The sequence below is a fragment of the Theropithecus gelada genome, chromosome 8 (genome assembly GCF_003255815.1).
Source record: "Theropithecus gelada isolate Dixy chromosome 8, Tgel_1.0, whole genome shotgun sequence".
Taxonomy (NCBI): domain Eukaryota; kingdom Metazoa; phylum Chordata; class Mammalia; order Primates; family Cercopithecidae; genus Theropithecus; species Theropithecus gelada.
In genome coordinates, this window is record NC_037676.1 from 17640361 (window position 1) to 17654406 (window position 14046).

The following is a 14046-nucleotide window of genomic DNA, read 5'->3' on the forward strand; positions in this document are numbered from 1 at the left end:
TTCCCGAGTATCTGGGATTACAGGTGCCTGCCACCACAGTCAGCTAATTTTTGTATTTTTAGTAGAAACGGAATTTCACCATGTTGGCCAGGCTGGTCTCGAACTCCTGACCTCAGGCGATCCACCCGCCTTGGCCTCCCAAAGTGCTGGGATTGCAGGCGTGAGCCACCATGCCTGGCCTGCCTCCTACTTCTTAACCTTGTTAGAGGACCCTGATGCATTTAACTTCACTCTTCCAACTCTACAGAGCTCTCTTGGTTTCCTGAATATTTCTTCTTCTTCTTCTTTTTTTTTTTTTTTTTTTGAGACGGAATCTCCCTCTGTTGCCCAGGCTGGAGTGCAGTGGCACAATCTCTGCTTACTGTAGCCTCCATCTCCCAGGTTCAAGCAATTCTCCTCCCTCAGCCTCCCCAGTAGCTGGGGTTACAGGCGCCCACCACCACGCCCAGTTAACTTTCTAGTGATTTCATCATGTTGGCCAGGCTGGTCTGGAACTCCTGAGCTCTAGTGATCCACCCGTCTCGGCCTCCCAAAATGCTGGGATTACAGGCCCGAGCCACCGTGTTCAGACAGTTTTCTGAACATTTCTAAGCCTCAATAATATTCTTGTTTTCAGAGTCTCATTTGTTCTGAACTGCAGTGGATGATTACTTTATGGAGAATTAAGATATCAGGTATACAGAACACAGAATGATGATTAGTTGAAAATAATACATTTTGTCTTTCTATTTCAAGATGGGAGAGATGGGTAAGAAAAATCATTTCTATTCAGACATGGAGAAAAGACAGAAAACTCAGGCCACGGGCTCCCAGCAGCTCAAATACAACCAGGACACAGAAGCAGTAGAGCTGTTGGACCTGAAAGCATGCAGCCTAGGGTGAGAGGCAGTTGAGCCAAAATTAGGGTGGATGGAGGACTGGCAATCAAAGCAGGGAGGCTCTCCAGGGTCTGCATATTCTGTGCCAGGCTCAATTCCAACTTCTTTACATATTATAACTCACGTAATCCTTATTTTCCATCTGGCTCTAAAGTCTGTACTACGCTGAGTTCATGCAGAAGGACCCAAGCGAATGCAAAATTGCTTGAATGCTTTTGTACCGTAGAAATTTCCTGGCGCTTGGCCCAACTTTAGAGGACAGGAAACCCTGAGACTATCCAAGACTGAATTCCTTGCTGGTCCAGTAGGATGAGGATTTGGGACTAGATTTTATTAAAGATATTAAAATAGTTAATTATCTGAAAACGTTGATTTGTATATCTGCTATGCTTGTAATGCATGAATAACTTATTTTGTTCTTTTTCTTGCCTCATAACAGAATGATAACCCAGGTTTTTTTTCATAAGGTACAGACTGTTCCACCTGCAGCAAAGGCCAGGCAAACTTGAAAAGGGATGAGATGGGGAATTAATGCTATACATTATTTGGTCAGGCTTCATGATTAAGACAGGCCTGGCAGGGCACGGTGGCTCACATCTGTAATCCCAGTACTCTGGCAGGCCAAGGCGGGTGGATCACTTGAGGTCGGGAGTTTGATACCAGCTTGGTCAACATAGCAACACCCCATCTCTACCAATAATACAAAAATTAGCCTAGCATGGTGGCACATCCATGTAATCCCAGCTACTTGGGAGGCTGAGGCACAAGAATCACTTGAACTCAGGAGGCGGAGGTTGCAGTGAACCGAGATCATGCCACTGCACTGCAGCCTGGACAACAGAGTGAAACTATCTCTCTCTCTCAAAAAAAAGATAGGTCTAAGAGGTCTTAATAATTGTCTTGTCTGACAGGGAAAAAGGCAGAAAAGTCAATCTGTACATGACTGTTGTGAACTGACATATTGTAAGAGGGGTCACAAATTTCCAAATGGTATTTTTGTTCGGGGATCATGGCCTTCTCATTCTCAATTGAATCACCTGCTCTGATTTGCTATGTGAACATCAGAATTGTTTACGTGCTGCATCAAGACTGCAGTCCTTGCACTGGGAGCCTCATCCAAAGCAGCATCCTCAAACCAACCTCAGCTCCCCAACTCCCAACACGGTCTGACCAGCAAACAGCTTCGGAGTCACTGGCTTGGATCCAGTTTACAGAGCCCATTGCTGTGTTTCTGTTGTCTCTTAGCAACGTCTTGCAGGGTGGCCTTATTCAGTTGCCATCACTGTCTGGCACCTGGGAACGGAAGAAAAATCTCCCAGGTCCAGGGGATGCCACCACTCTCTGATGTACAGACACACAATCTAGAAAATCCAGATTTTCTAATCTGGATTTCAAATTCTCCAATGTTGTCTTAAATGATGCATATTTTTTATGCTGAAATATGTACTTCATTTCATGACATTGTATTGTTTTCCATACATGTAGTTTACTATTTTTAGTTTATTCTTATGCCTTTGAATAAAGGGTATAATTTTATAACTCAGAAATATTTTTGAAAATTAATTACTATTATTATTATTATTTTTTGAGATGGAGTCTTGCCCTTTTGCCCAGGCTGGAGTGCAGTGGTGCAATCTCATCTCACTACAAACTCCGCCTCCCAGGTTCAAGCAGTTTTGCTGCCTCAGTCTCCCAAGTAGCTAGGATTACAGGCGTGGGCCACCATGCCTGGCTAATATTTTTGTATTTTTGGTAGAGAGAGGATTTCACCATGTGGGCCAGGCTGGCCTCAAACTTCTGACCTCAAGTGATTTGCCCGCCTCAGCTTCCCAAAGTGCTGGGATTACAGGCATGAGCCACCATGCCTGACCATTAATTACTAATTTTTAAAATAGATTTATTTTCGTTGTAGAGATAATATCTCACTATGTTGCCCAGGCTGGTCTCAAACTCCTGGCCTCAATGATCCTCCCACCTTGGCCTCCCAAATTGTTGGGATTACAGGCATGAACCACTGCACCCAGCCTATAAACCTTAATCTTGATTTTCAGGTTTCAGACCAATTCACTCCATGTGTCTATGATCACATCGCTGCTATATTCTTTCCTAATGAATTATGAAATTCACACATGAACTCAGGAGAAGTCCAAAACGCAAATCCTCTTTACATTCTTTCAATTCAGCAAGGTTTTTCCTCCTTCACTCTGATGGCCCCTGAAGTGTATCTCTACCGAGACTCTCCTCTGACTCAGTGCAATACAAATGGTGACTTTTTTCCTCAAATTATGATGTGCAGATAGTAACTTGGACAGTAATTACCCCATTGTAGGCTTGCACTGATTAAAGTATTAAACCTTTGTAAATACACTACCAGTGTTTCTTGCTGTATGTTTTAAAATGCCTCTTTGCATGTATGTTTATCTGCCCTAAAAGCTTATAGAAAGCAGAAAAATAATCCCTTGTATATATTATAAAGGACCCAGAGAAACATGTAATAAGTAATTTAATAATGCATATGTTAACTTACACGTAATCAACAATTTAATTCCTGCATTCACTTTGAATACACAGCTTCTAATTGGATTTATGTAATACTTTTTCTCCAAAGAGCTTCACAGGCTACAAACACAAGGCAACCTAATAAATGAAGAAAAGGCAGGCGCCAGCCAGAAGCGGTTCACAAAACAGTATAAAAAGATAGGTTGTTATGGAGGATGCTCTCTATAAAAAAGAGGGTGGAAGAGCAATTTGCAGAGTATGCTAAGAAAAAGTTCACTTACAAAAAAAGAGTGAGGATGAGAAAAGTAAGAATTTTTCTATGAGCTTTCTCAAATGGCATGAAAAGAAAAGTAGGAATGATTTATTTCAGGTGAAAATATTTATTTTATAGGTTGTTTAAAGCATAGAGTAGAGCTGGATCTACTTGCCTTACGATGGAAACAAATATGTTTTCTAGTTTCCTGGCCTGTAGTAGATTTAGAAAAGGATGTTAGAGGTAGGCATAGGAATAATAGTGAGAGGAGATAGACCAGAACAGAGGAAACTAAAAAACTACTAAAAATAAAAAAGAACTCGGAGAACAGAGTACTAGCGGGACAGGGGCAAATATAAAATTTTATTAAATATAAGGGCAAGTAGTCTTAAAGACCTAAGGGTACCAGCAAGCAATACTTGGGTACCAGCAGCAAGACTAGAGTGATTATCTACATTATCAGATTAAATTATGTTATGTGTATGATGTTTAATGAAACAGAAACACAGTGAATATTAAATGCTCATTAGAAAAGTTTTTATCCAAAATGTTTTTAAATTGTTACTTTAAAGGTCAAGCAAAATTTGTTTTTTTAAAGAGAATTTCTGTGGGACATGTTAAAAGAACGCCCATCCTTCCTCCCTCCCTTCCTTCTCTCCTCACCCTTCTGACAATTAGCGCTATATACCTACCCATGTGACTCTTTGACCTTGGGTAGCTAGGAAGCACAGAGCTAAGTCTGAATGTCAAACATATCAGTTCTGTAGGACTTTATGGGATGGACTTTCGGGTTGTTTTTCTAATCTCAACCTCGTCTTTCCTTGACCTTGACTTTTATTTATAGATTTCCTAGACTTGATTGTTTATTACCATTTTCCTTTCACCATTGTTTTTATTTATTATTTGTGCTATTGTTGTAGGATATTGGAAATGCTTTATGGAGAAGATTGAGTCTATCTAAACAAAGTCTCCTGAGACTTCTCTGAGATATCTGTGACATGAGATAAATGGTTTAACATTTTCATTGATACTGCATCCTACAATCAGTGAGAACTCATTGAAGAGCAGCCAAGCTCCTTGCAGATAAAATGAGATTTTTCGATGATATAATATTTTAAGTGCTTGAATAATTCCCTGGAGCTTTTAAACCTCGTAATCTGCTGTAACTGGTTATTGAAAGGTTAATGCAAAGTCACACATCCTGAAAATTGAAAGTTAAATTCCAAAAAGTTAAAATTGACTAAATATAATCACAGGAAATAAGCACAACATGAAGGGCAGCCAAAAAAGAGTCACAGCTGCTGATGACTTTAGAAGGAAGGAAGGTGGATGTCCTAAAAAAAAAATGCAGCCCTGCCATTATCTGACAATGTCAACTCCATGTAGCCACATTCTTTCATTTGCCCGCCTTTTTCATTTGCCTAGAAACACTTGCAGAGAGTTGTCAGCTAAGAGTGTAAAGCGATTGCTTTGTATAAATGGTCTATCAGAGCTCTCTCAAACTTTAGGGAAGCTAATATACATTTTATAGCTTTTGGGAGATTTTTAAAAACAACATCCTTGAACTTTGTAATATATTGGAATCAAATCATTGTGTGATGTGATTTATAAATAGATTTGCTTATTTATGCTTATTTAATAGACATGCTAAATCATATGGTACAGTTCAAGGCTCAGTATAACCCAATTCAGGGGATGTGGCTTATCTCCACCTTTTTGGGGTTCTGACTTCTGGAATACTGGGTCAGGAATCCCAGAGAACTGATGTAAAGTTGAAGAGACCACATGCAGAATCCATAATAGTCATTTGATTGCCATACAACCTGCTTGCACTAAGTCTTTGTAAGTCTCATAGCATCCTATAGTCTCTATAAATTTACAAGAAAAAAAAAATTTGTTGTTTTTGAGACAGAGTCTTGCTCTGTTGCCCAGGCTGGAGTGCAGTGGCACAGTCACAACTCACTGCAGCCTCGAACTCGCAGGCTCAACTGAAATTCCTTCCTCAGCCTCCCAAAGCTCTGGGATTACAGGTATGAGCCAGTGAGCCAAGCCAGGGGAAAAAAAAACCTTTCAAGAGAAAATTTTTTACCATATAACCAGTAGCAGATTGTGGAAGCAAATCTATTTATAAATGACATCAGGTATGATTTTATTCTACTATATGACAAAGTTCAAGGATGCTGTTTTTAAAAATCTCCCCAAAGGCTATAAAATGTATAATTTTATAGTACATTTATAGATTCTATATTAATTACACATTAACCTAAAATTTAATCTCAAAATGTAAAATTGGAGACAGCTCAGATAGAACATTTATACAAAGCAATCGCTTTACACTCTCAGCTGACAATTATCTGCAAGAGTTTCTGGGCATTGATTGGGTTGGCTGTCCGTATTTCCTCCTCTGCTTTCTGTTCCCTGTCAACTTTTACGAGTCGTCCCTCTCCCAGACCTCCATGGCATAACCCCCTTCAGGATCTCAGCACCCCTGTTAGCACAATGCGCGCCGCACCTAACTCTGTGGCCACCATAGTAGACTGAGTGGGTACCAGCCCACATCAGACCAAAAAGTCTCTTCCCAGGGATGCAGGCCTAAGAGATTTCAGTCTTAGCCTGGATTGTCTTCTAAGAAGAAGAGATGTAAACCTGGGAGTGGTGTGGATCAAATTCCTCCCTGTGGAGTAGGGAGATGAGTAAGCAGATGGGCAGAAAGACAAAGAGGGATTCAGAGAAGTCTGAAGAACGGGCAAGCAGAAGATAGCAGAGGAGAGATGAAAAGCAAGACAACTGACATATTGAAGTTGCATTGAGCCCCTATGTCCCAGCTCCCAATCCAATTGCTTTTCAACATGTTGCAGGGACACAGCTGTAAAGGTGTCCTTGCACTCTTGGCCCTCTGCTTCCTATAGGTGGATCCAGATGCTGAACTTCCAGGAGGATTGCCCCTATACAGCGATCCACAGGACTCCTGTGTGTGAACACTGAAGGATGGGGTAAGGAGAGAAAAAGAGCAAGAGAACGTTGTCATGGGAACACCAAGGCAAATCACAAGATGAAAAAGGATTGAAACCCATTCTGCTATCTCAGGCTTTATTTATTCAAGTAATAAATCAAGACATCTGTGTCAAAACCAAGGAAGCATAAAATGAACTAAAGATAACCTTTTCAATCCCATCAATACTGCCTCCTAAATACTAGAATCTTTTAAAATGGATGTTTCACTGCACATTTAACCTATATTTCTGTTAAAATTACTTTATGAGCTTTTGTGCATGCTCTTTCTTTGTTCTAGTTTCTTTTATAAAATTCTAAATGACTCACCAAGCAGAATTAATATAAAGACAGAATGATCTAGAATACTATTTTATGAGAAAAACAATTTCTAAACTTATGACAGACCAGAAAAGTCGAATAGGCTTGAGGAATGAATTAATGAGGTAAGTGACTGCTTCCTGGGGGTTAAGTAGACAAGCGAGTCAATGTTCAACTTGTAGAAAGGGACTTTATTTAACTAGAACCATTACAGGACAGACAGTTTGCAAATTCTGTGGTGGGAATTTGCATTACTGTTCAAAGAAAGCACTGACTCTTTCATATCTCTGAATGTCTGGCTCCTCATAGAAATCCCAGTTTTCCCTAAGAAAGGTAAGCTCACTCGGTATGTAAGTTTCCTGTAGGGAAGTCATTTGACAAAATAATGAATCTTTATAGAGAAGCTGAGATAGATGAAAATACCTTTTTTTTTTTTTTTTTTTTTTGAGACAGAGTCTAGCTCTGTTATTCAGGTTGGAGTGCAGTGGTGTAATCTTAGCTCATTACAACCTCCACCTCCTGGGTTCAAGTGATTCTCCTGCCTTAGCCTCCCTAATAGCTGAGATTACAAGTGCCCGGCACCATGCCTGGCTAATTTTTATACTTTTAGTAGAAAAGGGGTTTTATCACGTTGGCCAGGCTGGCCTCGAACTCCTGACCTCACATGATTTGCCAGCCTCAGCCTCCCAAAGTGGTGGGATTACAGGCGTAAGCCAGCACACCTGACCAAAATAAATTGTTTTAATACTTATCTTTCCTTAAAGAGTTTTGTTCCCTTTCTGTATTCATAGATGCACAGGTATTATAGAATTCTTGAGGTAGAAAGATTTCCTGGAGAAAATGAGAGAAGCTAGCTTTGTTCAGTGAGTTGTCAGAGGCCCCAGAGCTAGTTTGCCAGCAAAACCAGAGCTTCCTTTTCATCTTGTAAATTAAACAAAAACTTTCTACCCAAAATGTAATGTACTTTATAGATTTACATTTCAGACATTAGTTTGATTTTAAGGAATAACAATCAAAGACAGGGAGTTCACAGTCTTTTTCCTAGTCTGCTAGACAGTGTCTGCAAACAAGAAAATAGACCTCCACTACATTTCCATTGATTAGATAAATGAATGATGTCCCAACGCCTGTCTCACTCTCACACAAACCCCCTGCTGGCTCCTTGCCTGTTATGCTCATTTCCTCACTGTCTCCTAAACCCTGAACACTCTTACAAGCTAGTGATCAAAGCTCAAAAAGTGGATTGGTTTTGAGGACCGATGATGAGGGAGGAAGGGAGAAAGGAAGACCAAAATAGAGCAGTCAATTTTTTTGGAAATTTAAAGCCATAGATAAAATTGAGGTCAGTAAAAATGAGGGACATTAAAAAACCTATTTACCACTAATTTTCTAAGGCTGTTTATATACCAAAAGTCACTGCTATTTTAAGACATAAAATGTAAAATATGAAGACCTAGCAAAAAAAATTTAAGATGTGGAAATGTCCCGAAACGATGAGAGACAAAGCTTTTCCCCCCTCTCTTTTGAGTTGGGTCTGCTTTCCTTATCTTCTTACCTTTAGTCCCAAGTTCAAATCAAATGTGAACAGTTCCCTGGGTTCCCACAGAGGGGCAGCAGCACACGAGGCCCAGGAGATGGTTAGGGCAGGCTCTGGCCCCCGCCCATAGAACATTCTCTGATTTACACTGACAGACTCACCACGCGAATGTGAGAGCCCTCCGTTGGCACCACCCTGAGCTGAGACTCTACGTCCCCCACACCTAGGCCTTCACTGCTTCTAGAAAGCTGGTTGGACTCATTCGCACAAGGTTAGGTCACTAGACCTAAAGTCCTGAGGGTCTTTCTCCCACCCTCTCCACCAGAGGAATTAGGAGTACAGTACAGACCACCAGGCCTCAGGAAATGTAGGGTTACTTCCAAGGAAATCTTGCTAGCTGGAAAGACAGTGAAAGAAGGCAGAGAGAGCCCTGGCCTCGGGGCACACAACTTGAGGGCTGGGCCTGAGCTGCTTCGTCCTAGTCCCATGGAGTTGCTTACCATCCGCAAGCATCTGTCCCTTCACCAGTGAAGTGGGGTGATAATAACATACATCTTTGGAGAATTTTGAGATTTTCATAAGAGGAAATAGTGCAATGGAAGCTGTCCAGGTCACAGAATGCTCTGATTATTTTTACTAAAGCCTAGTCATAGAATAAACTAAGAACCAACCAATGAAGATTTGTTCTTTGTTCCTTATAATACTTGGAAAGACGCAAGCCAACAGTTTTTACTCTGGAGCCTGTGATGTTTCATCATTGAGAGAATAAATTGAGCCATTTCGAATCCTGCAAAGAAGAAAGTTTACTCTTCAGATCCAGGATTTTCCAAGTTGACACTAGGACCTCAACTCTACTGTACATGTGTAGGAATGGAGTTTCCTTCCCTGCAACTGACGTTTCCCTTTAATAAACATAACTGAGCACATTTTCCCTGAGTTCATCGACTGAAAGCTTCCACTGTGGGGGACTGATGGTGTTAGCATCCACAGTGGTCAAGAAGATATTATATTTTAATCAGCTTTTTGATACTTTGCTACAACTCATATAGCTACATTCCAAAACATGAAAGGATTGAGTAATTCTCACACACTCATCTTTCAAGTCTAGATAGCAACTTAATCTGTCCAGGGCTGGACAGATGGAAAAACTATTGTGTTGCTTTGTCTAACACCCAACCCTGGGCAGTGATAGCCATAGCGCACCCACAGGATCTGAGGGTGCTAATTTCCCAACTCCCCTCTCTCCCCATGGCAGAGGGAATCAATCACACAGTCTGACCACCTCTGACTCCATGGGTTCCCTGGTCCTTCCTGGTGTCTCATTGATTTGGCTTCTCCTCTTTTCTCCCTTAGGACTACTGAGGGCCCCTTTCGCTTTAGCCCACAAATCTCCACCACAGTGTGAGGCAGGGGACATCATCAGTGTTTTCATGATGGAAAAACTGAGCCTCAGAGAGCTCTGGTGGCTTGCTCTGAACAAGGACTCGGACTTGGGGCTTCTAACTTTTTAGCCAGGAATCCTGCAACCTTTAACTCAGACGGAGCAGATGTCGGGGGCCCATTTGCAGAGGGGTCTGAATAAGGCGGACAAGGGTGAGATCCACACACTTGGACCAATTCCCAAAGTGCCTCTCCCCAGAGAAATGGCAACAGCTCTGAGGCTTCAGCTTATCCCCGGAAGGCAGGAGGGGAGAGTGGGAAAAGATGGGGTTTTCAAGTCATCAGGCCAGCACTGAAGTACACAAACAATGACTGGGTGACCCCACATACAGAGATGGGCTCTGACGCAGGAGTTTGTCATTCCTCCTAAATCCCGGTAGGAAATAAGAGATGCAAGAATTAGGATGGAATGTAAACTGTTTCTTAAGGAAGCATGCTAGCATCTCTTCCTCCAACAGTGCTACTCTGGAGAGAACTTTCTCCCCGATTCTTAACTGTGGTTATGCAAACCCTTGTTAGAAAAGGGAAGGAAGGGTGCCGTGAGAAGCCTGCAGGAGAGGGCATGGTGTTCAGATGAAGCGGCACCCCCTCCAAGCCCATGAGAGGCCCCTGCCAGATGCTGTGAATTTCATTCATTTCTTCTGTGACTTCCCAGAGATTCCTCTCCATGCTAACCCTCAACACTCCAATGACCCCCTCTTCCTTCCATCTCATCCCACCACCCTCCACACCCTTCCTCCCCTCCACCCTCATGCTCATACACATGCAAAGGATAGCAAGATGTCCACACTGTGAGAAAAGAAAGCTGAATGCATCATTTTAACTTTTGTCCACCCATGTTGAGAACAGTGCACCTGAGCTGGGGGGAGAAGGTGGGTTGCAGACATGAGCACGACGGGAAGGCTGGGTCAGAAGTGAGGAACGTGAGATGCTAACAAGGGCAGTCAAGGCCGTGATCAGAGGCAGAGCCCATAGACCTGGAAACAGGAGCCCACAAAGCTGGAAAAGACCCTGGAGACCACACAGGGCTGCCTTCCTCTTCCAGATGGGGAACGGAGGCTCCTGTCCTAGGCTGCACATCCATTGGGTGGTGGTGGTCTAGGTGTGTTTGGGAGATGGGAGGCAGATAAGAGCCCTAGAAAGTCAGGTGTTCATGGATGACAGTAGGGTGTGGCTGAGTTCCAAGGCTGTGCTCCAGTTCTGGAAACCTCCACAGCTCCCTGGAGCCTCCCCCATTGTTCCCAATGCCCATTCTGGAGAACAGACTTTGCTTTCGCCCTTGTCTTTCTGCAAGGGTGGGGAGGATATTTGCCCAGTCACATCTCCATCCCCTCCTCTGAAACTGGAGTTGTGGAGCTCTATTTCTCAAAGTGGTTAAGAGGAGTCACGGGATGTGAGAAAATGCCTAGCACATCACAGGGCCCAATAAATATCTGGGTACCTCCTTTGTCCTTCCTTCTGGTGTTCCCCCATAAAGTATGCCTGACTTTTCTTCTCCCATCTTTGGCAGAAATCTTGGGAAATAGTTGATCCTTGCCTCCTTCTAAACGAAACGTTTTCAGCCTGGAAGGTGGCAGAGGACAGAGCCAACGCCAGGCCTGGGAAGGCTGCGGCTCGTGGGTACCTCTGCTGTCAAGGTGTGGCCCATTCAAGCAGAGGAGAGAACCAATGCCAGAAATTGGGGGCCAGGGTGGCATGTCTGTCCCCTGGCCCCCTTTTTTCTGCTGGGTTTCAGGCCATGCGAGTTCTTACCTTGAGAGGCAGAGTGGCAGGCGGGGCTGGGCAGCCCTTGCTGGTGTGCACGGCTGGACAGTACCTGTAGAGCCGTGCCCTTGTCGCCTGCACTGCGGGACCTGTGGCCTCCTTACAGCTCCCAGGGAGTATTTGGCAGGTCTCGGCACCTCTCCTCAGCACATTCTTTTCCTCTCCATCTGCAGTGTGGACCAGGACAGCCCTTGGAGGGAAGCATCCCAAGTTATCCCTGCATCGGGGGTCCATGCCCCACAGGTCCTGGGTGGCAGAAGTGACTGGCCAGTGCTTCCAGCCCATGGAGGGACTGCTGCTTTCGTCACTCATGACGGGAGCTGGGCTAGGAAGCCTCCATGCCCGGGGCTGTAGCCCGCCCAGCGTCTTGGAGGCAGGGGCCTGGCAATGCCTGTAATGTGGGGATCTGTAATCGCCACCCCTGCTTACATCCGGATCCTGGGATTTTTTCCTCCCTTCCTTCTTTTCCCTTGGAGCAGAGCAAGTGAAAGCAGCTGGTTCCTCCGTCTCAGGGCCTGCCTTCTGCAGCAGCCTCAAAGGAGGGGCAGCTGAGCCCTGTGTGCGCCTGAGGTCCCGGCCTGCCAAGAAGCCTGTCCTGGGACTTGGGAAACTGTGTTCCTCCTCCAGGCCCCCTGGGGTTGCCGCTGGAGACGGGGCGGGGAGAGCGCAGGCTGGAGGAGCCCGCAGCTGGATGAAGAGGAAGGAAGTTTTCATCTGCTGCTGCTGAAACTGCCCAGCCATTTCCTCCAGGGGGGTCGGGCTGGTCCCTGCCAGGGTGGAGTTTCAGGCCTCAGTGCCCAGGGATGCGAACAGCAGCAGCTGTGGGCAGACGTGACTCAGCCCCATGGTTCCACCGACAGCCTGAGGAAGCAAACAACATGTCTTCAGCACCGGGGGAGTCTTAAACTAGGGGGGTCAGATAATGATTGTGGGCATGGAGCTGGACTCTGCGCCTATATCGCAGAATCAGAAAAAGATAGTAGTGGAGAATAATCTACAAGTGAGGGGTGGCAGTGAGGACAGCCAAGACAACCCCTCTCACCTTTGTTTTCGCTTTTGTTGAGACAGAGTCTGGCTCTGTTGTTCAGGCTGGAGTGCAGTGGCATGATCTCAGCTCAATGCAACCTCCGCCTCCTGGGTTCTAGTGATTCTCCTGCCTCACCCTCCCGAAGAGCTGGGATTACAGGCACCCGCCACCACGCCCAGCCAATTTTTGTATTTTTCAAGTAGAGACGGGGTTTTGCCATGTTGGCCAGGCTGGTCTTGAACTCCTGACCTCAGGTGATCCATCCGCCCCACCTTGGCCTCCCAAAGTGCTGGGATTACAGGTGTGAGCCATCGCAGTCGGCTCCCTCTCGCCTTTGTGTATCTAAATGGAATCACTTTTTCTTCACTGTCTCCTTCCTCTTATTTGAAATGAAAACACTATTCATTTCAGAGTTTAATCCTAAATTCTGTGTTAGCTATTCTTGTGATTTGGTGACTGACCCGTGAGACACTGCTTTATAAACGAAGCCTCCAATAAACTTTGAAGTGTACTTTTCATCTACTTTGTTTGCATTATTTTTACTAAATACTTTTAAGCCTCTAGGATAAAGTGTACAACAGACAGTTGTAAGCAACTTTAATGTTGTATGAATTTGCTTTAAATCCTGCGGTCATTTCTGGGTTCTCTAGGAGGGGTCCCACATCAAAATACTTGGTGTCATGGTTTGTGTCCCCTCCAAAATTCTGGTGCTGCCAACGTGATAGTAGGAAGAGAGGGGTGGCGTTTCAGAGGCAATCGGATCTGAATGTGCTTCCTTCATGAATGGGATTAAGACCCTTATAAAAGAATCTTCACACAGCTGTTGAGCAGTAGGTTGCCCTTCTGCTTTCCACCCAATGAGGACACAGTATTCCTCCCCTCCAGAGGACATAGTCCTCACCAGACAAGGCACCAGGTACTTCCAGTCCCCAGAACTGTGAGAAACCAAATTTCACTTCTTTATAAATTACCCAGTCTATGGCATTTTCTTAGAGCAGCATGAAAGAAACTTGGTATTAATTCACCCTCCAAAATGGAAAAAAAGTGGTATTTTGTTGCAGCTGTGCAGAAGACACTTAGCATCAAAGAAAGAGAGAGAGAGAAAAGAAGAAAGAAGGAAGGAAGGAAAGAGGGAGGGAAGAAAGAAGGAAGAAAGGAAGGAAGGAAAAAAGAAAGAGGAAGGAAGGAAGGAAGAAAAAGAAAGAGAGAGAAATAGAAAGAAAGATGGAAAGAAAGGAAGAAAAAGAAAAAAAATTAAGAAAAAAGAAAAACATAAGAGAGAAAGAAGAAATAAGATTAAAAAAAAAAAAAAACCCAGGTAACAAATCAGGCTGGA

General features: G+C 43.9%; 1 protein-coding gene across 1 annotated transcript in view; it reads right to left on the bottom strand.

Annotated features, from left to right (window-relative positions):
- PSD3 (pleckstrin and Sec7 domain containing 3) overlaps window positions 1-12424 on the bottom strand; it is a 559261-nt gene extending 546837 nt beyond the window's left edge. Inside the window, exon 1 of the mRNA XM_025393705.1 lies at window positions 11672-12424. Within this exon, the coding sequence (XP_025249490.1) occupies window positions 11672-12424 (753 nt within the window). The remainder of the gene's footprint in view (window positions 1-11671) is intronic.
- Between the last annotated feature and the right edge of the window lie 1622 nt (window positions 12425-14046).